The sequence below is a fragment of the Castor canadensis genome, chromosome 7 (genome assembly GCF_047511655.1).
Source record: "Castor canadensis chromosome 7, mCasCan1.hap1v2, whole genome shotgun sequence".
Taxonomy (NCBI): Eukaryota; Metazoa; Chordata; class Mammalia; order Rodentia; family Castoridae; genus Castor; species Castor canadensis.
In genome coordinates, this window is record NC_133392.1 from 77,435,870 (window position 1) to 77,458,789 (window position 22,920).

Genomic DNA, 22,920 nt, shown 5'->3' on the forward strand with positions numbered 1-22,920 from the left:
CAGAAGAGGAGTGGTATTCACACTCAGGACAGCGGCATTGTTGATTCTAGTCCTTGTAGTATTTGCCTCTCACACTGAGTTCATTGACCATCTAGCAGCAGTCTTGGACACTCAGATTCAAACCATCCTGAGACTCTAACTATGGACAGATAGTCAGACCTCTCCTGATGGAACAGTTCATAGCTCAATCACCTGGTTATCTCTGGAAAGTGACAGAAACATCTGAAATATGTACTGACAGTGACCATGCCATAACTAACTTCTGTATGTGTTTATGCAACACAGTAAGCATGTACAATGTGTTTCATCCACAGTGCCAGCAAGGCAGGACATCTCCTGGAATAATACAGGTGACATGCAGCCAGTGGCTTCCAGGTAAAGGAGGCAACTTTTCAGATCCATCTCAACCCTGAAGTGGTCTTTTGCCTGACAAACCTGAGGTCACCAAACCTCATCCATTTGATTTAAAAAAAAAAAGAGTGGTGGGGGGGACTAGGGCATATTTAAAGAGAGTGTCACTGCTTGCATTGAATGTTACCTAATGTTGTTAAGGAGGTCATCTTAAGTGGCCCAGCATTTGCACTTGAGACAGTGACTCCCTGGGTTGATGGGCAGCCTGGGAAGGCAGCCTCCTCTCACTCCTGGCAGCTCTGAGCTGGGGTAGTGGTTGCTTCAGGCGCACAGTGATGACTCTGTGGATGAGTGTGCCATGCCACCAGGAAGCCAGGCAGAATCAGAAGCTCAAGACAAGCTAGACAGAGGCTGGGGAAGCATCTGCAGGCTGGAAGAATGGGTGAGTAAGGCCACACGACACCCTGGCTGGCATCAGGAGACAAGAAGCATTTGGATACTTTGCAATTACAGTGGCTGTTAAACCCAAATCTTCACTATATTCTCCAAAAATCATGTAGACCAATAAGAACAGAAAGAAAAATAAATAAAATCAGCATTCACCTCCAAGTTCTTCTAGTCAAGGAAAGTCTCAGAGCACATCACTGAGGATAACAAATGTCTGAATGCTGAAAAGACTTGCAACAAAATCCAAAAACTCAAACTTGGTAATATAGGAATTGATTAGTACTTTCTTAACATGGTAAAATATGTGTGTTTCAGCCATAAAGACAGTTTCCTGAGGATTTTTTTCAACACTAGGGTTGAATTCAGGGCTTCACAATTGCTAGGCAGGCATTAAACCACTTGAGCCATCCCTCGGCCCCTTTCTGCTTTACTTATTTTTCAGATAGGGTCTCATGTTTTTGCCTGGGACTAGCCTCAGATGTAATCCTCCTGACTGCAGACTTCCACTAGGGTAGGATTATAGATGTGCACATCTCCAGCTTATTTGTTGAGATGAGGATCTTGCTAATTTTTGCTAGAGCTGGCCTCCTGGACTCCTCCTGAGTCACTAGAATTATAGGCATGAGTCCCAGCTCTCTAAAGCCAGCATTTTAATGGAAACCAGAAGTAGATTTCCCACCAAGACCAGGCACAAGGTAAGTACATGTGCCATGTACATTATTATTTAGCATTGTTAGGTACAGTTGATGTAGTGAGAGCGGAGAAGATGAGCAGAGGCCCACAAGAAGATCAACATTTTAGCAGATGACATAACATGGAGGAAAGTCACGAGAAGGGAGGAGAGAGCAAATGAAAACTTTAAAGCATTCATTAAGGCAGCCGCTGCAACAGAAACAAACCAAAGATCACTGTAACTCAATGACCAGGTCAGACACTAAAAACAAACAAAAAAACCACAGAATTCTAAAGAACACACTTAACAAGAAATATGAAACCTGAGATGTCTTGAAACGTATGAAAAGAGACTTGTAAAAACAAAAAAATGTGGTGAACCTATTCAATGAGATATTATTCAACCATAAAGAAGAAAGAAATCCTATCTTGCAACAGAATGTATGGAACTGGAGGGCATTACATGAAGTGTAATAAGCCAGACACAGAAAGACATGTTTTCTTTCATAAGGCAGTGTTAAAAAAAATAAAGTCTACCTGAATATAGAATATTGACATCCAGGGGTGGGAAGCAGGGAAGGGGGAGGGTGGATAAAGGGAGGCTGGATTTGGTTAGTGCTGAACCCCATTAATCATGCAACTAATACATGTTAATCTAAATAAAATGCCTTTTTCATGGAAGACTAGTTAATTCATAAAGAAGTCAATTTAATGTGTAAATATTGCTGGGGATGAGGCTCAAGTGGTAGAGTCCTTGCTTAACAAGTGTGAGACCTTGAGTTGAAACCTCAGTACTGCCCCTCCAAAATTATTGATGTATAAAACTAATACAACCCCAATAAAAAATAGCAAGACATTTACTTCTATAGAAAGATTGTGAAGTTGATCCTAAAGTTCATATGGAAAAAAAATTAACAAGTTATGTGAAGAGGAAGCACAGCATGGGTGGGGGATGGTCGAGCATACCCTGAATCCTTAGCAAGCAAGTCTGTGCCGCTGGAGAGAAGCAGAAAGTCCAGAGATAGGCCAGGGCATACAGAAATGAAGAGCATGATAAGGCGGCAAACAAAGCACTTTTTCCAGATGGTACTGAAATAATGAGGTTGGCGTTTGGGGAAAAAAATCAATTTGTACCTATAGATCATCTCACAGCCCAGGATAAACGTCAAGTGGGCCAGAGATCTAAGTAAAAAAATGAAACCAAACAAATACTAGGAAAATACACGTGCATGCACAAGTATATACATACATGTAAAAATTAAATTTTACAGGACAAATATAAATCTGTAAATGTCCAAAATTAAATACGCTTTTGTAAAGGAACCCAGGGAGGATAAGCCAGGAACTCTTGGGTCAATAACCTCAAAACAGCAGGTTGAAACAGGGTGGGTTCAGCAGTTATGGGAGTGAGACTTCTCTGAACTCATCTGTTTGTACAGTCTTATCTTTGAACCGTGTATACATCTTACATATTCAAAACTAAAATTAAATTAAAAAGACATAAAGGAATCATTGAAATAGCACACATCCTGAAACCCGTGTTTCTAATTTGACATCAGACTGATAGCATTAAGCACACAGAGAAAATAATTATTTAATTTGAGCACAATACTGAAGCTGTACACACATGGAGGGTGAAAGTATAAAGACAAAAGTACTGCAAAGGAATCTTCATGTTTACTGAGCAGGTGTGCAGCTATACAGTGCTGTAATTTGGGAAGTATTTTGTGTGTATGATTAGGATAGAGCAAAATGAGTGAAAATATTTGCACTTTGGAGGAGACAGAAACATGGAATGTGGAAAGCCTGAGGGAAACCTTATGGGATTGATTTTGTGCATAAATACATACTTCTTGATTCTGTCCATTGAAAGAGAATAGAAGAAATGACACCTCCGTGACTCTGAGCACACATTGAGTCCATGTCTTGGTTTCTAAATGTCACTGTCCAGTAAAAAGAAAAAGAAACACTGGCATCTTTTGAAAAGGGTGATTCCAGGTAGGAGCAGTACAGAGTGAGCCTGAGATATTGTGTTGTGTCAAAAATTAAGGAAATGTTCCAAGACTAATGAGTCCTGTCACATGGGCCCAATTGCCACCAAGAAATGACTTGCACTAGCCAAATTTGGAACAATTTGAGCATCAGAAAGAATTATCATGGGAATGGGGGCGTGGCTGAAGTGATAGAGTGCCCACCTAGCAAGTTCAAGACCCTGGGTTCAAACCCTAGTACTGCGGGGATGGAAGAAAACAAAGAACCACGATAGTGATAAATTAAAATGCACAATGTCAGCAAGTGGGAAAAGGGAAAAATCTTCTTCCCCTCATAAAAATGTCAGTTATTAAATCCTACAGAAAAAAATGCTAGAATTGGAAACTCAGTATTTTGGAACCACCAACAGCAATAACTGATTCAGGATTGGAAGTGTAGATTGGAAGTCAGTGGCGAGGAACTGCTGGTGGCCGGGATATTTCTGTGGCCTCAAAGTGCAAGCCCTTGGGTTATTTACCAATCTCTACAAAACAAGGATCTGGCCAAGCCATAAAGAGATGCACCTCCAGCAAGTGAGGCTGACCAGAGTCACAGGAGTCATGTGCCTTCTGTGCTATGCAGCAAGAGATACACAAGTCACATCTGCAGTTTTCTTGACAAAAAAATAAAATTCAGTCTGAATCTCCTCAGGAGGAAGCAGACAAATCCAGGAAACAGCAAATGAGATAGAACAACTAATTTAGGAACTTTCAAACTGACACTGCTTTGGGAGAAAAAAGGCAGAGATTGTCTAACACCAAAGAAAAGAAGACAAAATCAAATACAAAGATTTTTTTCTGGATTGGACAAATAGAGCAATGAAAGATTACTTTTGAATCAACAGGGAAAATTTGAATGTAGACTGTGTAATACAAGATATTATTAAACTGACATTCATCTCTATGTAGGAGTGAAATACCATGATGTCTACAATGACTTTCAAGTAGGTTAGCAAAAAAAAAGGGGAAGTGGGGGTGGGGAGTATATATACAGAGAAAAAGCAAGAAGAAGCAAAATGTTATTGGCTCTGAGTACAAGTAGGAGGCATGTATTCTGTTTGCACTATTCTTTCAATTTTGAAGATTTTTCAAGAGGAAAGAGGCCAGGAGAGAAGAGCAGAGACTTCCCCAGGCCTTGGGTGGCCATTCTGGGTTCTCGGGGTACAGCATATGAGGTGAGAGAAGCAGGTTGGGAAATGTGGATCATGACTCATTCAGTCAGTGCTTGGAGACCCTGTCCTGCCCAGCAGCCCTGCCCTGCATGTCAGGCTTCATCCACTCTAAGCAGCAAACACTCAGTCACAAGGGCAGCCTGATGACACCAAAAGATGGTTTGGAATTTCTTTTCATCATGTGGACTAAATTGGCTAGCAGTTAGATTGGACACCGTCAAGCAGAAGGTCTTGGTAAGTGAAGAAAAAAATTAACTATCCTTCTGTTAAAATCCAGTTTTCTCAGCCCTAGTTGGGCAAATACCCCATAGTTTCACTTTAAGTCTTGCCAGAGTGTCACCTCTGAGACCTTTCTGCAGCATCCCAGAAGGATGCAGTTTCCAGGTCTCACTGCTGTCCTGGCACAAGGTCCCTGGCCAAAGGCTAGCAATCCCTGCCTAGCATGCAAAAGAGCCACCAGTCACGGTGGGGCAACCCTGTCCTCCCTCCTTTTAGTCCAATCAGCCCCTCTTACAAGTCACTCCTACAGGAAATTGAGGGTTAGCCTGTAAAACAAGAGAATAGAATTTCCATTTGTAACTAAGTCCTGGGTGACCGAAAGCTCACAGCAAGCTATACTACAGATCAGTGCTTGCTTGTGACTTCTTTGGAGTCTAACTTCTTCCTGACTCCATCTAGTGTTGGTTTGGGAAACTTGAACTGTGCCTCTTTCCTCTCCCAAAGTCACTTTATTCTTGCCCTTCCTTGCCCACCTGCCTTCTTCCTGTTCCTCATCACATTTCTTTTCCAACACTTTGCTTTCAAATGTTTTTTGTTGAATAACTATTGCACCCCTCTGGCCTCTCTGCCCGGATTATGGAAACTACCTGTTCTCCTCTGGCCTCAAAATAACCCAGAATGTACAGGTGGATGTTGCCTCTGCTGGCCTAGCTCTACAAGGCTTTACAGCAGGTCTGAGTGCCCATGGGGGCTTCCAGCCTGGCCTTACCCAGGCAGAGTATTCCATCATCCCCTGCTTAGTATTCACCCAAGGTGGACAAGAAGTTTCAAGATAAAGGTTGGACTCCTTCCCTTTACCCCAGACCCTCAGACCCTCTGTGAGTAGAAACTGCTTCTCCCCACCCCATCAAGTGGAGGATTTGCTCCCACCACACTGTCCTCTGGTTGCCCAAATATTTTCCAAGACCTGCACATGCCTACATGTGCCAGGGTCCCAATGCCTGGGTGGGTTTCTCTTCCTCACCACAGGGAGTCAGTGGTCCACCTGCTTTGCTACCCTAATTTCCTGGCAGGCTATGCACCCCTAAGAACCACGGCCACAGACACTTAACCCTGCCACAGCACTCTCATGACCCTCCACTGTGCAGCCATCACTCATGACCTGGCTGACCAATGCTTGCTTGTGACAGAGGGATCTTGTCTTCCCTTTACTTTCCCCCAGCACGTAACCCATGGCCTTATGCCCATGCATTTATTCATTCAACACACGCACAAACACCTGCTCTGTTCTAGGCACTGTGTTAAGTTCTGGGGCCACAGAAATGAAAAGAAAGACCTTGTCCTCAAGGAGCTTGCATTTTAGAGAAGAAACCATCAAAAATAGACAAAGGAATATCATATAATGTCAACTGTTGGAAAGAGCTATAAAGAAAAATAAAGCCAGGTAAAGGGAAGGGAAAAATAGGTGGGGTTCAGGACTTCTATTTAAAATGGGTCACTAAAATAAGATGGTGACATTGAAGCAAAGATGTGAAGGAAATGAGGTTCAAGACCTACAGCTATCTGGACAAAGTGTCCAGAAAATAGCAAGTGCGTTACTTCTTGATCTTTTGGCTAAGATCAAGTGCAAGTGCAGAGGCCCTGGGCAGGACTATCTATGGAAGACCTGAGCTCCATGCAGAAAAGTGTGGATGCCAGTAAATAAGCTAGTTAACTTGGGACAGGCTATGTGCATCCTCCAAAGTCAACCATGACCAGGGCCACAGACGTGACTCTGAGTGTGGGGGATGCACCAGGGGTTCCTGAGAAGGGGATGGGGCAAAATCTAACTCAGGGTGTTCAGCAACAAGTTCAAGCCCCTTTTGGCTACTGCACTTTGTTGCCCCCTCTCTCATGACACCTGCCCACTGGTGCATAGAAGGGGAGCTGGAGAAGGAGGACAGAGTGCACTCCAGTTCCAAGAGGGAGCTAGGGTGGCAGTGAAGGAGAATGGCTGAGATAGGAGGGACACCATCCCTTGCTGACCACATCCAAAGGGAGTCTTACCTTGTGGCTCTCTTCTTTTGCACAAGGGTATCTGAACAGAGAAAGCAGGCCATTAGAAAGGTGGTTCTGTGGCCACTGTGCACTCAGAGTGACCCAGCTGCAGCTGCAGGAGTCAAAGCCGGCTCCCTGAGATGTGTACTATAGTGAGTGTCATGGCCCTGCCTGTGGCACTGTTGGAGCTTCTGTCTCAGGTCCTGTGCCTGACCCCTTTAGCTGGCATATAGGTGGGACTGAGGGATTTCTGGACCTTCCTCCCCAACTTGCAGCCTCCCCTCTATTTGCAACTCTGGGTTTCCCTCATTTTCAGATAGTCCTCCAGAGACCTTGGGTCAGACTGCCGGGGTGATGAAAAGCTGTTTCCTCTCCCGTTGTAGGGATAGCAAGTCAAGAATAAGCCAACTCCCGAGATCAAGGAAGCCCCACATGTAATCTCAGGAACTGCCAATGCTGCACCCTTCCTCTCCTGGCCCCGACCACCCCTCTCCTTTCCACACAGTGAGGCTCCTTCCTCCTCCTACTGAAAGACACTTCACAGCACTGTGCTATCATTGCATTAAGAGTCTAACATGGAGCTGCAGATGTGGCTCAGTGGCAGATGCTTTGTCTAGTATGCTCCGCTCTGGGTTTCCTCCCCACCATGACACACACAAAAAGTCTAATACAACAGAAGGTGTTTTGTGGGGGTGACACTTTGGGAGAGAACAGTGCAAATCTACAGTGTATTTTGCTACTGCAACTCATACTCAGCTTCTGTCAGAGAGGCCCTTCCTTCTTGGCTGGTGCTAAAGGATATAAATGGCCATGCTGTGGTTCTTACAAGCCCAGCAACATTTGGATCATGAAGGACCACTACACACTGCCCTGAGTAGGACTTGCCCAGTTTGACCACACCAAAGCACTGGTTGCACTACCTGTACTCATCCACCCACATTCAGGGCCACCTGAGGGCCCTGGGGACTGATTGTATCTGCTCACATCACTGGACTAAGAGAACAGAAATTCCTGTCTGGAGCTAATTTCAGATCTGCTTCCCACCTTTCTCTAGGAAATCTGGTTCCCAGGAATATCAAGAATGGAAAAGCACAAAGAGAGAGAATCGGAGACAGAGATAGCAAGACACAGAGAAGAGACACAGACAGGGAAAGGTGCACAGACAGAAAGACAGAGAGAGAGAGAGACAGGCAGAGACAGAGGCCACTGTATTTCTTGTCTTCCTGGAGTCTGCTGGGCTCTGTGCTTGTGGTTGATATCCTCTCTCAGGTCTCTGTTATGGAGTGGCCCTCAGTGTCCATGCTGGGTGGCTTGGTAGGACCCTATCTGCTCTAGTTTGGATCTATCTGAAGGGTCTCCCAACCCATGTGTTAAAGGTTGGGTCCTCAGCCCATGGTGCTGTTGTGAGGTGGTGGAACATTTAAGGATGAGACCCCGTGACATATCTTAGGTCATGGGGCCATTGCCCTTAAGGAGGACTATGGAACTCCAGTCTCTTCCTCTCTTTCACATCCTGGCTATAAAATGAGTGACTTTCCCCACCACACGCTCCTGCTGTGACATATTTTGCTACCACAGGCCCCAAAGCAACAAGGTCAATCAATCATGGACTGAAACTTCCAAAACTGTAAGCTAAAAATAAACCTTTCCTCTTTTTAAGTCAATTACCTCAGGCATTTTGTCACAGTTGGCAAAAGCTAATTAACACACTGTCCTTTCTCAGAACAGGCAGAATAGGGTCTATGAAATCTAACTGTCATGGGTCTCTTACCACTGCCACCCTGACGTGAGCTCCTCAGGTCTGAAGAGTCATTTTCAGACAAGTGCTTCCTGATAATGCAGATCTTCAGGGCTAGGAAGCCAGCAGAGATGGCAACACCCAAAGCAGTCCCAATGAGGGCATATTTAAAATCTGAAGCATGTGGAGGAAGTGAACACAAGATTCAGTCACCATCCTGCCAGGACCTCCTATGGTTTTAGATCAAGTCCAACACTGTGAGCCAGGACCTTAACTTTCCATACTCCACCTGCTGTGGCCAGCCTCATACTCCACTCTCCTGCCCTTCCCTTGTCCTGGAACAGCATCCCTGCCCCTCCAGCTGTGGAAACCATTCCTATCTTTCGAGGTCATCCAGGCTCAGCTCTGGTGATGGGTGGCTCACTGCTCTGGCCTCCTGTAGCCCTATCTCTTTTACCCCTTTATTAATTCATTGACTCATTCATGGAGTATGTTTTAATTGCCTGCTGCTTGGTGACCCTGAGGGCAAATGAGGAAGGCTCAAGGAGACTGGAGTCAGCTGGGTAGGACAGCAAAGAGCTCTCTCTAACGTCATCTGACAGCACTAGTCATGGGTTTCTGGGAGTGGAGAGCCTTCTCAGAGGAGGTGAATGTAGATCATACCTTGCCAGTGAGGCAAGTCCTGGGTGGAGAGGAGCTTGCACCATGCTGGTGGCAGGGCGCACTGGCAAGGACTGGGAAACAGGACAGAGGCAGGGGCTAGCCATAGGCTGCAGTGGGGGCACTATGGATGCTGGAGCTGTCCATCAAGCTCAGAGAGCAGACAAAGGTGGCCTCGATGCTTCATGTCCCCTTTAAGGACAGGCTCTACTGCAGGACCTTGCCCCCAGGACAAAGAAGTGATAGCCACTCAGGTGGCCTGCAGGTGGGTGTGACCCTAGTTCTATGTGCTGACCAGAAGGAAACTGCCAACACCCACCCATGGTCCTGTGTCTTTTTGGGGCATCTCCTTCCTGCTCCTCAAGTCTGCAAACAGGATAAGCTGAGTAGCCACTTACCAATCTCTGCTTCAGCAGATTTGCCTGTTGCCAACACCTGAGCTCGAGCATCTACAAAGAAAGAAACCCAGAGCCTGGTTACACACCAAAGCTACACTGGAGTAGAGTGGAGATATTGGGTCAAGGGGTCACAGGCCAAACCTCTGTTCCCAGTTACCCACTCCCACTTGGCTACCACTTCAGAAGCTCAGTGGGCTTCTGGTTGCCACAGTCTTGGGGGCTTGGGAGATGTGGAAGCCTTCTTCAAAACCCAGAGCAGGAGCAAGGCCCTGCTGAGCTCAGAAAGTGACTCTTCAGCACAGTTTCTAAGACCCACACACAGACCCTAGCCAACCTCTAGGTTCCTCTGTGGCTTCCATGGTCCCTTTTAGTCCAGCAGATGGCACTATTTCCAGTTCCCCACACTCCTCCTGCCTCCGGGCCACTCCCAGTGCGTGGTGGTCCCATCCTTCCCCTTACCTACCCCCTGGTTCTGTGTCACTTCCTCTCTGACTCCCACACCTGGGCTAGCTGCCACTGCTGGGTGCTCTGCTGTCACTGTGTTTATACAACTGCATGCCAGGCACCATCCTAGGAGCTTCTGACTGCTAACCCACTGACTACCCAGTACAGTTACTGGCATTTGTCACAGAATTTGATACATAGGAGGGATTGACAGATGTCTGCTGAATGAATGAAGGATGATGGGAAAGCATGCTGCAGGGTGCCTCACAGCTCTAGCCAGGACTTAAATGCTTGACAGGAGACATTGTCCACAGACAGGACTGCTGTGGCCCCTCAGACGGGCTAAAAAGACCATGCATGGGCTTTGTTGAAGAAGGCACGCGTTGGTCGGTCACTTATTTTGAGACATACATTTAATGCTCACAGCAGCAGCAGCTCTGTGAGATAGACACTGCGAGCATCGCCATTTGATGAACGAGGACCCAGAGGCTTCGAGGTTTTAATAATGTACCCAAAGACCAAGAGAAGTTGAAAGAGGCAGGACTGCCCTGGGAGTGCAGGACGCCCTTGCTCTTTTCAAAGCAGCTAAAAATCTGATACAATCCTTGCCTTTGTCTGCAGGGAATATACTCTAACACCCCCAGTGGATGCCTGAAACCACAGATGGTCCAAACCTCTATATAGATCATGCTTTTCCTGTCCATACGCAGCTATGACAAAGTTTAATTTATGAATTAGACACAGTAAGAAAGTGGCAAAGGGTGAGACCCAAGCCTCGTTTTCATGTTCGGCTCCCAGGTCAAGGCACCATAGCCCTGGTTCCCCTGAAAGGAAGCAGGAGATGTGGTTGGGAAAACCTGTTCTTCCCAGCTGAGTGGCAAGAAATCTACCCTCAAAGCCCTGACCTACTCGTCAATGAAGGGCACAGAGGCCCTTGCTCACTCAAATGGCAAAACCTCTATACAACAGTGTCTGCTGACCACCCTCAGTGACACTCAGTGTGAATGCTAGGTGGGGACTCTACAGAGAACAACTTTGCTCTCCGTGTTTGGTGGGGAGAGCGATCACTGTAATGGAGTTTGGGGGTTTTCTGGTGATCTACTTAATGGGTGAATAAAGCTGGGAATTCTGAGGCAAAACTTCGTAGCCTTGCTCTGATCACAGGTCCTTTTGGAAACTTGCTGAATTCTTGTTCCTACAGAAGGCAAGCTTATCCACGTGCATACACACCATCACCACCACAATGACCTTGATTTTTCTTGAATCCCCAGAATCCCCAATGCAGCTTCATTACATTGTTTCTTGTCATTTCTTTAAACTGATCTTGCTGCCCTAGCCAAGTTGAAACCCTCCAGGACACAGGGCAAAACCTTGTACTTAACGAAGTGGCTGTGGATGGAAGGAGGATTCCGGCTAACATGCTAACCTCAGAGCCCTGTGTGCTACATTCTCACCTTGAACTACACCCTTTGCCAATACCTCTGCCTCTCTCTGTGGTAAGGTCCAGGCATCCTCCAGTGGGGCCAGTCCATAAGGGGCAGGCTGGCCTTGCCCCTCACACTTTGTCATCGTGCTTCCAGGATCTTCCTCTGGTGACTGTGGCTCTCAAGGTACAGCATGTGACATGAACACTGTACCGGCTTGAAATGAAGCCTGGCCAGAGAAAGAAATAAGGATAGAGACACAGAGGAACACATGTAGACACATACATAGGACCCACATACAGGGTGACATGGATAACTCGGCTCATTGGTGCCCAAAGAGGAGAATGAAAGAAAAGGAAATCCTTCATGTCAAAAAGCCCCAGCTCTGCCCTGGCCTCCTCGACAGCAATCAGGTCTTGTTCCCCATAACAGTCTTCCTCATCAGTCTCATCACCAAACACGTTGTCCTGAACAGGGCTCCCTGGGTGGGGCTCAGCTCAGCTCACCTTTGACCCCATGCTCCATACTCCATCCTGTGTCCCCTCCAACCCCCAAGGCTTCCCCTGGCCTATCAGGCTTGGGGCGCCTTTCCCTTTGGGACTGAGTGAATCAGTGTGCGGAGAAAACCCTGGGCTGTGGATCACACTATGCACCAGCAGGCAGTGTACCAGTAATTCCTGCTAGCCAGCTCCATGGCCACTCGGAGGCAGCCTTTCCCCTCCTCAGGGAGGGAAATCCCTCAAATGCAAGCCCTCTGCCTGCACTCAGACTCTGACCCGTGCTCTAAAGAGCACCTGCGTAAGGATCCATCACAGCCCCACCCCACCTCCTGCCAGGGTTACAGACTGGGGCGGGGGGGCTGTTCTCCTGGGCTGTAGACCCCCTGCAAGCTGCAGAGCTGATTTCCTCCAGCTCTGCAAAGTAGCTGGAAGACGGATGGTCCTGGAGGAACACCTTTGCAAGCACAGCCATACTCCAGAGTGCTCTGCTTCACCCACTCCTTGTGAGCCCAGGAGGAAGCAAAGCCAGCAAGAACCTCACTGCACGCTCTCTGCAGGAATTTTCAGGATGCTCACGCAAGAGGAGAGAGCTTAGCACTCAGAGGATCACTGGCTCTCACACCCAGGGGGCTGATCCCTGCTGACTATACCAAGGCTATTATCCCTGGTGGTCCTGGGACACTCTGACTAGTGGACTCACTGAGACAGTCATAGGTATGGTGCCGGCCACATCTACCTGTGGCCAGAAACCCATGAGCCTGACACCTTTCTGTGGGACTGTCCACACTGAGCCTGACTTGCCCCTGCTGCTGCAATTCAGTAGCTCCCCGCAATCCCTGCTCACACTCCCTGTCTGCATAGCCACCATGTGGTGTGGTGGGCCTTGAACACAGGAATGCATTTCCCACCGTGCTTAAAGGCACTCCGTGGACTTTAGATCCTGGAGTCTCTATTTCATGCATTTGGACATGTTCCAGGCCCTCTCCACAATCCCTCCAACCTCCAACCTGCTCTGCAAGTGGCCTCCTCACAGCAAAGAACCTCCTGCAAAAGTCCCTAATTGTCCCCTAAGTTGGAGTGGAGCTCAGTAGCAGAGCACTTGCCTAGCATTCATGAAACCTTAGGTTTGAACAGAGAAAGAGAGAAAAAGAGAGAAAGAGAGAGAGAGGAGAGGAGACAGGAGAGAGGGAGGAGACAGGAGGATAGGAGAGAAGAGAGAGGAAAGAGAGAATGCTCACAGCCCCTAGGAATGTGAGAAGCAGCCATGGTGCTGTGTCCACAGGAAGAGGCAGGGCTTCTTCAAGAGCACCGAGGGCAAAGCGCGGACTTGGATTTGCCCATCTCAGTTGGAATCTGACCCTCTAAGAGCCCATCCCTGGCATCCAGGCCTTTCTGCATTGTCCACCTGTTGGATCCACCCTCGCTGGGGGGACTGACACTCTCCACCACCCTTATTTGGGCAGAATCAGGCTGTGTAACTCCCAGTTGTGGGCGAGTGGGTGGGTGAGCACTCAGATGTCATTCTATAAGTATCTGAACTAAAAATAGGGAGCGGCTACCCTCAGAGTTTGCCAATTGGTGCCTGGCCATGTTCATTTTGGAACTTAAACATTGAGGGATAGCTCCTAACTTTAGATCTCATAAATTCCAACATCCCCAGCTAGAGAAAGGGTGTCAAATGGCATCCTTTCTTCACAGAATCCACTCAGAAAGAAGGTACCTGGAGGATGCTCTGGAGAGCACTGGTGCCCAGAGGAGGTCCAAGAGCAACTCAAGACCCATGTCTCCTATGGAGGAGCTCACAGGGTGACAGAAGAGTCAAGGTTTGCACTGAGGAGAAATTTCAGGTGTCACAGGTGATGTCACTACTTCCTGCTGGAGGAAGTTTCCCAAGAGCTGGAGGGAGTCTGGGTAGGGATGTTAGCATGCGTATTTGTTGATGGTCTGTCCATCAACCCTGACCATTTGTCTGGTAGAGGTGCCCTTCATTTTCATCTGGCAATCACCTCTGTGTAGTTGCCAGGGGGCTCACTCCAGAATGGATGGATATTCAAACAGATCAATTAGCATGTTTCTTCTTTCTGTCAACAGTGATTGGTCAAGGGCTGGGGCAGGTGACCCAATTCTGGTCAGTAAGGTTCAACTCTGGGACTTTTGGAGAAAATATTGAGATACAGGGATGTCTTCTGGAACTGGTAACTGGGGCTAAGAGAGGCCTGAGGCTGCCCAGGTAATGGAAAGAACTTGCTGAGACAGAAGTCCCTGCAGAAAAGGATGGAGATGAGACCAAGCTCCAACAACAGTTTTTGAGTCCCTGAACCCAGCAACACCTGAAGCTGGATTCTGTCATCCTCTCCCTGGACTTTTCAGTTACCTCAGTGAGAAAATGCCACATTGACAATCAGGTCAGCCAGGCGGGAATGGGAGTGGAGAACGCTGGCCACAATGAGCACACTGATGAGGATATGCAATCAATGCAGCCTGTACACCTCTGGGCCTTTAAACATGCTACTGTCTCTGGTGCATTGCCTTTCTTAAAAACCTGTGGAGAGACTTTGCTCATCTTTCTAGACTTAGTACAAAAGCCACTTCCCAAATCACCTCTGCTACATTGTCATTCGTCTCCCCTCGCACTGTTTGCTGGTCTGTGGGCTGCTCTGTAGTATGGAGGGCACCAATAACACAAGGTGAACTATTTCCCCTCAGGGCTGGGAAGACCATGAGACCCTTGGAGTCCAGACTGTTCTCCTAAGAGATGCAGGCGAAAGGTAGAACGGAGATTTCTGAACTCACTAAACAGTCACCCAAAGGTACTGGAACATTAAACCAGAAGTGGTTTGAAGTGATAAGATCAAGTTTGTAATAAAGAGTGATACAGGGGCTTAGTGGCCAAGTCAGGTTCACTCACAGAGACAAATCAAGTAATAGCATTTCTCATGTGTCTCTGAGACTGCAAACAGCCATTGCAAACACCTCCATCTTCCCCGGGGGGCTGTGAGTCCTCAGGGGCCCGGAGCCTGGTGCCAGCTGGCACTCGCAGCAAACAAGAAAGGCTCAGAAATGGACTGCACATGCAAAGTCAAAGTCATAGTCCAGGTGGGCTTCTCACCACTGCTTGGTCCTGAGAAAATAAGGACACAGAGCCTGATGACAAAAAAGGACTCATCAAATACCACTCCTTCATCTCTGCCCTTAGTCCTGCACCTCTCTGACCTTGGTAGTCAGAGAGCAGAGCACAGGCTCTGACAAGGCTAATTTGACTTGTATGGTGTGTGTGCTGGCAGCCCCTCCCCTTCTGATGATCTCAAATTGATGCAGATCTCAGAAAAACCAGTCTGACAGCCCTGGCCCTTCCAGTCCTCTGTACTGGAAGTCCTTCAAACACAGTCCTTCAAACACTGTTTGAAGCTGGCAATGTCACATGACAGCCACAATGAGGCACTGTTTCAGACCTCACCCCTGCAAAATGACAGAGAGTTGCCCTTGGTTACATGGCCCTCCCACTCCCACCACCTATGTGGCTTCCATTGGGTTCTAGAGCCTTCTGTCATACCACCATAACCTGCAGAAAGTTCAGATGCTCCACCAACAAGCCCGAAACCACCTGAAATTGCTCTTCCTGGGTCACCCTCTTCCTATGTCATCAGAATTCTAGCAGCCAAATTTCAAGTAAACAGGACATCAGCCACCCCTCCCATCCTCCCATGTTTCTTTCGGCCCCATTCTTTCTCTGAAAGGACCTGGACTTGGGGCAGAACCCAGACCTCCCAGGCAGATCTATGTGGAAACACAGGAAAGAGGCCAAGTTGAGAGAGTTTGGGCAGCCCGGGGGCCTGTGGATAACCCTGCTCTTCCCCTCCCCACCAGTTCCCAGGAATCTCTGCTCATGGAAGGAAAACACACAGGAATCAGAACACTCACTCATTCTACAAAGTCAGCTAAAGACTCCCAGCCCTGGCCCTAACACCCCAGGAAGACGGACAGTGAAGAGGTAATATGAACATATTACCCTGCTAACATATGAAGTCCATAGAGATTGGCCAGCCGGGAGGACCAAAGGGGCAACCAACCCAGGCCCAGAGTATCTAAGAAGATCTCTCCAGGGTTATTATTTAAATCACAGACAGAAGGACCAGTGGGAGCCAATGAAGACCAGTCAGTGGGCACAGGTAGAGGCGATCAAGGTAGGTGTCCTGGCTGAGGAAGAAACAGGAACAAAGGCGAGGAGGCTCGGGGACACCTGGAGAACTAGAGAAGGTGGCTCAGCAGGGTCTGAGAAGCCAGGGTACTGACATGAGATGCTGCCAGCAATGTGGGCTAATGAGGGTCCTTGGACAAGCAGAGGAGAGAGTCCCAAGGATGGCCCTGAGCGACTGCACATCACTCCTAAGGACTGGAGAGCTTCACCCTATCCACATTCTGCCTATTGAGCCCCTTCTGTGTGCTTCTCTTGATCCACACCACCCTGGGCATGGTAAGCTGAGGCTGTCAGGGCTTTCGGGGTCAGTGATAGCACAGCCAGCTGTCAGGAAGCAGGGCCACTGGGCCAACAGGCAGAAGGAGGCTGTGAAGCATAAGTGAGTGCCTCCAACTTCCAAAAATAGCTCCATAATTAAGAGGAGAGTGATAATGGTGGGTGGGTGACCAGACAGTATCAAAACTTGTGCCCACTCTGTTTTCCTGAGCAATCTTTGCTAATTAATTCTTAAAGATTCACACACTGGGATTCAAACACTCTGCTTACAGAAGCCAAATTGATCAATACCTTTTCAGGCTAATGGAGAGGCTGGATGTGGGAGCTGGCTTGGGTCTGAGGCAGAACCAGAGGTGCTGCAGTGGTTGGGGGACAGGCTTGTTGCAGTAGGAGCACCAGGTCCATTCTGCCCAGGAGGCTAAGACCCTTGGTGTGGGAACACCAAGCCATGCCTGGCAGGGGAGTGTGAGACATGCTGAAGAGGGGTTTGGAGGCTGTGCTTGTGTGTGACATGGGTAGTGCTATCCAGGGGGCCACACAAAAGGACCATGGCCCGAATGATGCCAACCCTACCCTCACTGGGGAATTAGTTTGCCCCATCTTTGAACTCCTCATGGGGTCCTGAAAGCCTCCCTATGACCCCAGGGTAGGGGAAGGAAAGGATGTTGGAATCAGAAGATATTCCATAGAAGGTTATTTGGAACCAAAACTTCTATTTCATCACTCATTGCTCAGCCAGTGACCTTGGGCCAGACATGACATGACTCTGAGTGCAGTGGCCCTGGGGCCACACAGAGTGTGGCTCATCAAATCCCCTGGAGCTGACTGTGCTCCAGAGTAAGGGGCAGGCAGCGACTATCCTTCCCCTAGCATTAGCAAACAAGCCACCTATTTGAGACAGCATCTCGCACTTTCCTGGGGTCCGCAGGACAAGCGGAGAGCAGAGCACACCAGGAGGCAGCTCCAGAGGAAGTGCTCAGATGAGGAAAGAGTGGGCCTTCAAAACTGGGCACAGATCTCCACTGTTTTGAGAAGGGGCCACCAATGAACATTGGAGCTTCAGACCAGAGCAGACCTGTTTTCTAGAGTGAAACTCAGGCTTGCCTTTGCAGAGAGCAGGGGATGCTGTGAGCACTGCAGAATAACTAATTAATGATGGTGAAGTATTGTGGAAGAGAAAAGCGTTGTATAACCGCTAAGTGGTAGGGTTATTATTATTCATGCAATATTCATACTGTGCTCTTCAGCCTCTGGGAAGTTTCCCTCTGAGTCCTCAGGGACCTGGTTGAGGGGAGCATGTGCCCAGGGATTGGGGCTTTGGGATGACAGCTGGCCTGGCCATGGGAAAGAGCTGTGGCATTGCAGAGGAAATGGTAGCATACTGTCAATATTGGCAACCCCAGGCAGGAGATGCTGGCCATCTGCCTCTGTTTACCACAGGAGACCATTCAGTGAGAACTTCTATGCACTGGGTATCTTACTCTAGTTATGTTTTTAAGGCAGCTTCTGTCCAGGGCAGGTCACATGCCTAAATATTTCATCTATGAATCAAGCCAGTTGCAGCCAGGCACAATGGCTTCAGTTACTAGGGAGGCAACGATCAGGACTGTCACAGTTTGAGGCCAGCCCAGGCAAAAAATTAGTGAGACGCCCATCTCAACCGACAGTTGGGCAGGGTTGCATGCGTATGGCATGCAGCTACTCCAGAGACATAAATAGGAGGATTGCTGTCTAAGCTGGCCCCCAAGAAAAATGTGAGAGCAAGAAAAGGCTGGAGGCATGGTTCAAGTAGTACAGCACCTGCTTAGCAAGCTCAAGGCCCTGAGTTCAAACCCCACTACCACCAAATGAATGAGTGAATTCGTTAATTAATTAATTAACTCCAGTTGCTCGGTACCAACGATACTATCCGCTCGTTCAGTGCCCTGCAGCCCATTCTCCTAGTATCCACTTCCAGAGGGGGAAGCTTTGCTCTGCCAAATGTCCCCAGTGGTAGCAGGGTCATATGGGAAGACCAAGAAAAAACTGGGCCTGGCCTCAGTCACCTGGAGCCCCTAGAACTTCCAGGACTTGGAATAGAACCTGCCATAGCCAGACTCCCCATGGGGTCTCCAACCCAACTTCTGGCTTTCCCTCAGACTGCTGGGTGGTGCTAAGTGGTATCCTCTTGCAAGGAGACCAGCAAGTGGAGTGAAGAAGTGGAAGTATCCGGGTGTCTAGTCTGCAGGTGATTGAAATAAAATAATCCCCTTGCTCCCTCTAGTCATCAGGGCAGCCTCTAGGCTAGGATTCCCTTTCTTCAACACATGACTTCACTTTCAGCTGTGGGGCCCTCTTCTCCTACCTGGGTAATAATCTAGCTCCTGAGCTTCCCAAAAAGTTCCTGTGATATCTAAAAGAAAAAACATCTTTCCATTTGTGTGTGTGTGTGTAAGAGAGAGAGAGAGAGACCCTAAGGTAGCTGGAGTGAACTCTTCAGGATCACAGGCCTGAATACAAACGATTGGGTTTGAACCTGGCTTAGCCTGGCTCTGAGGAAGTCTCCATCAGCTTGGAGGGTAGATATCTCTAGGAGTTGATCAAGTATCTTTGGGGTCATGTGTGGCTCAGTGATCAAGACTCAGCTGCAGCTTTGCAGGTCCTCTGATGTCCAGTGCCACTGGGGCAGCTCAGGACTCTTCTCTGAGTGTCTCAGAACCCTCCCCGGGTCTGTTTTGCTTCCCAGTCCTGCTGCTACCCAACACCGGACTCATCCTGTCCAGTATTGTCTTCCAGTGGGGCTAGACCTGGACTGGCCAGAAGTAACTCCTGGACAGAAGTAACTCCTCAGCCACACACTGAACTTCAGTCTGCACACAGCTTCCTGTGGGGATTTTGTTGAGGTGTGCAGTGGGGCCTCAGAAACCAACATAGGCCCCATGGGCATGGCCCCAGTCAAATGGATCAGACTTCTGTCTCCTGGACTGTCCAGTTGCCCTCTGCTGGGAAGCCTCTCTGCCTCCAGTCCCCCCTGGGAGCCACAGCAAGACACTCTTCACCAAGGCTGCTTAAAATCCTGCACGATAGGGCCCATCATGCCTTTTCCTCTACTGGCCCATGCTTACCAATCAGCTTCATTTCTTGCCCCCTTCTGGGCCATCCATGCTGCCTTCACCTGTCAGAGGTGGTCCTCTTTTCTTAGATTCTCAGGAATTTGTCCCATTAAGATTCATACCTGCTGCACACAGTTACAGCTCCCTGGAACTGATGTCCTACTCCATACACTTATGAGCTCACAAACAAGCGTGCGTTCTGGGCAGGTGCTGCGTGGTGGCACTGAAAGAATGGATCCCTGACCTGGCCCAGGTAACAGTGAAGCAGGAAATGAGATCATCTCTATGACTGTGGAAGAAGATGGCATGCAGAGGAGATGGCACGGCTGGAGGGTGGACTGGAACACAATGGCTGTTCTCAGTGCTGGGGAGCAGGAGCACACAGGGCTGGGAAGTCCTGTGGATACAGTAAACACTCTGGCCTGCACTTATAGCATGAGGAATCTGCTTCCCAGTGTCAGCCAAGCAGAGGCATACTCAGTTCCCATTCAGTGAGAGCTCTCCTCCAGGGACCTCTTCTGGTCTAACCAATTTGGATCAGTGCTTCTCCTCTGTGCCCCTTTGTACCTCCTTCATCTCAGCATCAAACACACTGTATTGCAACTGTCCTCTCCACAGACTGTTGACTCCTCAGGTTGGGGTCTGACACTTGTCTCTGTGTCCCAATCAACTCTGATGAAAATCAGTATTTGCTTAGCTCTAGCTGTGCCTTTGTCTCAGTCCTCTGGGACAGCCTGTAGGCCCAGTTTTAGGTCCTCCACCTATTTATCTGGAAAGTGATGTCTTGATGGGTTTATGCAGGTTTGAACAGGTCTTTGAGGTGGGTGCAGCTGGACTCCAGGATGCTCATCTGTTAATGCAGATGAGGAAAGAGTAAGCTCAGCTTCCCTTGTTGAGAACATTAGCCAGTTATTCAATGGGATCAAATTTAATAAAAGGAGCAGTTCAAGCAATTCTGCTGGAGAAATGAGGGTCTGGGTGTGCCATAAATGCTAACAGTGACTTTGAGGTGGAAGCATAGGTGTTTGATTTGAAGTTAGTGAGAAAGTCTTCTGGTCTGTGTATCAGGCTGGTCAGCCAGTTTTATGCCTCTCAGCCATGGTTCTGATAGGAGCTAAGAACCAGGGCCTTCCCTGGCAGGCATTCTGCCAAGACAGCCCCTCTTTACTCACAGGGCCTTTCCTCCCCTTTGAGAACCGCTAGGATCAAAGATGTGTGTCTGAGGGACATTTGGTAGCCCAGGCCCTCTCCCCAAAGAAAATCACTCCAAATCACCCATCCCCTGAGGGCTTAGAAGCTCATTTCAGACTCCATTTCTGGGAAGATGGAGTATGCTCACTGTCCCTATTCCCCTCACTAAATATAGCTAACACTCTTAGACACTCTGTTTATACTTCATCTTAGCCCACAAGCCAAGAAATGTTAGGTATTACATTTATAAACAAATATAAGCAGGACCTGAAAGGTGGAGAGAAGAAGGCAGGCATACTAGAGACCATAGAACCCCAGGAGTGATTTTCTCTGGTTTCTTTTTGCATCACACATGCCAGACTGGGGTAGTGGAGAAGCTGGCAACCCAGAAATGCCAAGGGGCATAGATATAGAATCCCCAAGAAAAGCCAGCTCTTGATAGCCAAAAGACAAGGGATGGAGTATACTAGGGAGCAAAACTGTAAGACACTAGCCAGTCTGCTCCAGTCAACCAGCACAGAAAAAAAGCTGTGGCCCTTACCCCCCCATCCTCATTGATAAAGCCAAATAGAGGGAGTATCAACTTCCCCACAGGAATGCTGTTAGAGAGCCAGGTAGGGAAATGGAACTCTCATCCCTAACAGATGAAAGAAGTCCCCATTCCTAGGTGGTTTCAGTGGAGAACATGAGGGGTTTTCCACCTCCACCTTGTTGTAACTAGGTACATCCCTTTACCCACAGAAGAGATTAGTGGGGAGTCAAGACATCCACTCCTGCCCAGAAGTCATGAGGTTACCCCACTGTACAGTGTCAGTGGAAGACATGTGGGGAATCAGAATGAACACCTCCAATGAACAAATGTTCAAATGAACAAATATTCAAGAGCTGTGCAATTATAACAATGTAACATTTTTGCCATCAAAATCTTAGAGAGTGAGACTGAAAAATATTTGAATAAATAATGGCTGAAAACTTTACAAGCTTGTCATAAGACATAAACATAGAGATTCAAAAAGCTGATCAAACTCTAAACAGGATAAAGTCAAATCAATCCACAAAAAGACATTTCACATACTTATGAAAATTAAAAAGCAAGACAGAAGCCTTAGAAACAAAATCATTAAAAAATAATGCCTTGCATACAGAGGAAAAACAATTCAATTGACAATGGGTTTCTCATCATAAAATACAGAGATCAAAAGGAAGCGAGGAAGAAAAACTATCACCTCCAAATTCCATACCCAGTGAACATGTCCTGTAGGAAACAAGGAGAGATCAAGACCTCCTCAGATAAAGAAGTCTAAGAAAATTTGTCTGCAGCAAACCTACCCTACAAGCATGGCTAGTAGAAGTTCTCTAAATAGAAATGAAATGATAAAACAAAGAATCTCGGTACATCAGGAAGTGAGAAAGAACACTTGAAAGAATAAAAATATGAGGGAATAAAATAGACTTTCATTCTCCTCTTATATTTCTGTTAGGTTTGATAATTGAATTATCTCACTGTCTGATCTAGTTCTCAACTATGCAAAGAAATATTTAAGATAGTCAGATCAAAGAGGAAGTTCCAAAGACATAAAATATTTATTAGCTGAATGAAAATACTGCACACTAAAATATGTGGAAAAAAAAGCAGTGCTGAGAGGGAAATTTATGGCACTAAATGCTTACATTGGAAAAGAAAGGACAAGTCCATAATCTAAGATGCTACTTCAAGAAACTAGAAAAGGAACTGCCAGATAAACCCAGAGCAAAAGAAAGCAAGTAATTAGGGCAAAAGCAGGAATCAGTAAAACTGAAAATAGAAAAACAATAAAGAAAAATCAATTTTAAAAAAGAACTGGTTCTTTGGAAAGATAATCAAATTGAAAAATGTCTGGCAAGACTGACAAAGCATAAAGAGAGAAGACACCAACTGGTGTCATATAAGGAATGGAATAAGAATACTACTCCAAACCTGGCAGTAATAATAATAATAATAAATAATAATAGCACTAAAATAATAATGGAGAGCTAAGAATAACTCTATGCACAAAAAATTGTTAATTCAGGAAAATGGATCATTTTCTCA

General features: G+C 47.3%; 1 protein-coding gene across 2 annotated transcripts in view; it reads right to left on the minus strand.

The window, feature by feature from the left end:
- Fam170b (family with sequence similarity 170 member B) overlaps nt 1-22,920 on the minus strand; it is a 71,581-nt gene that overhangs the window by 39,749 nt on the left and 8,912 nt on the right. The window contains exons 2-3 of one of the 2 annotated variants that reach the window (XM_074079401.1): nt 19,671-20,508; nt 9,725-9,775 (exon numbers count right to left, since the gene is read on the minus strand). In XM_074079401.1, coding sequence (XP_073935502.1) covers nt 9,725-9,775; nt 19,671-19,683 — 64 coding nt within the window. In that variant the 5' untranslated portion in view covers nt 19,684-20,508. The remainder of the gene's footprint in view (nt 1-9,724; nt 9,776-19,670; nt 20,509-22,920) is intronic. The other variant, XM_074079400.1, reaches the window with a different exon arrangement.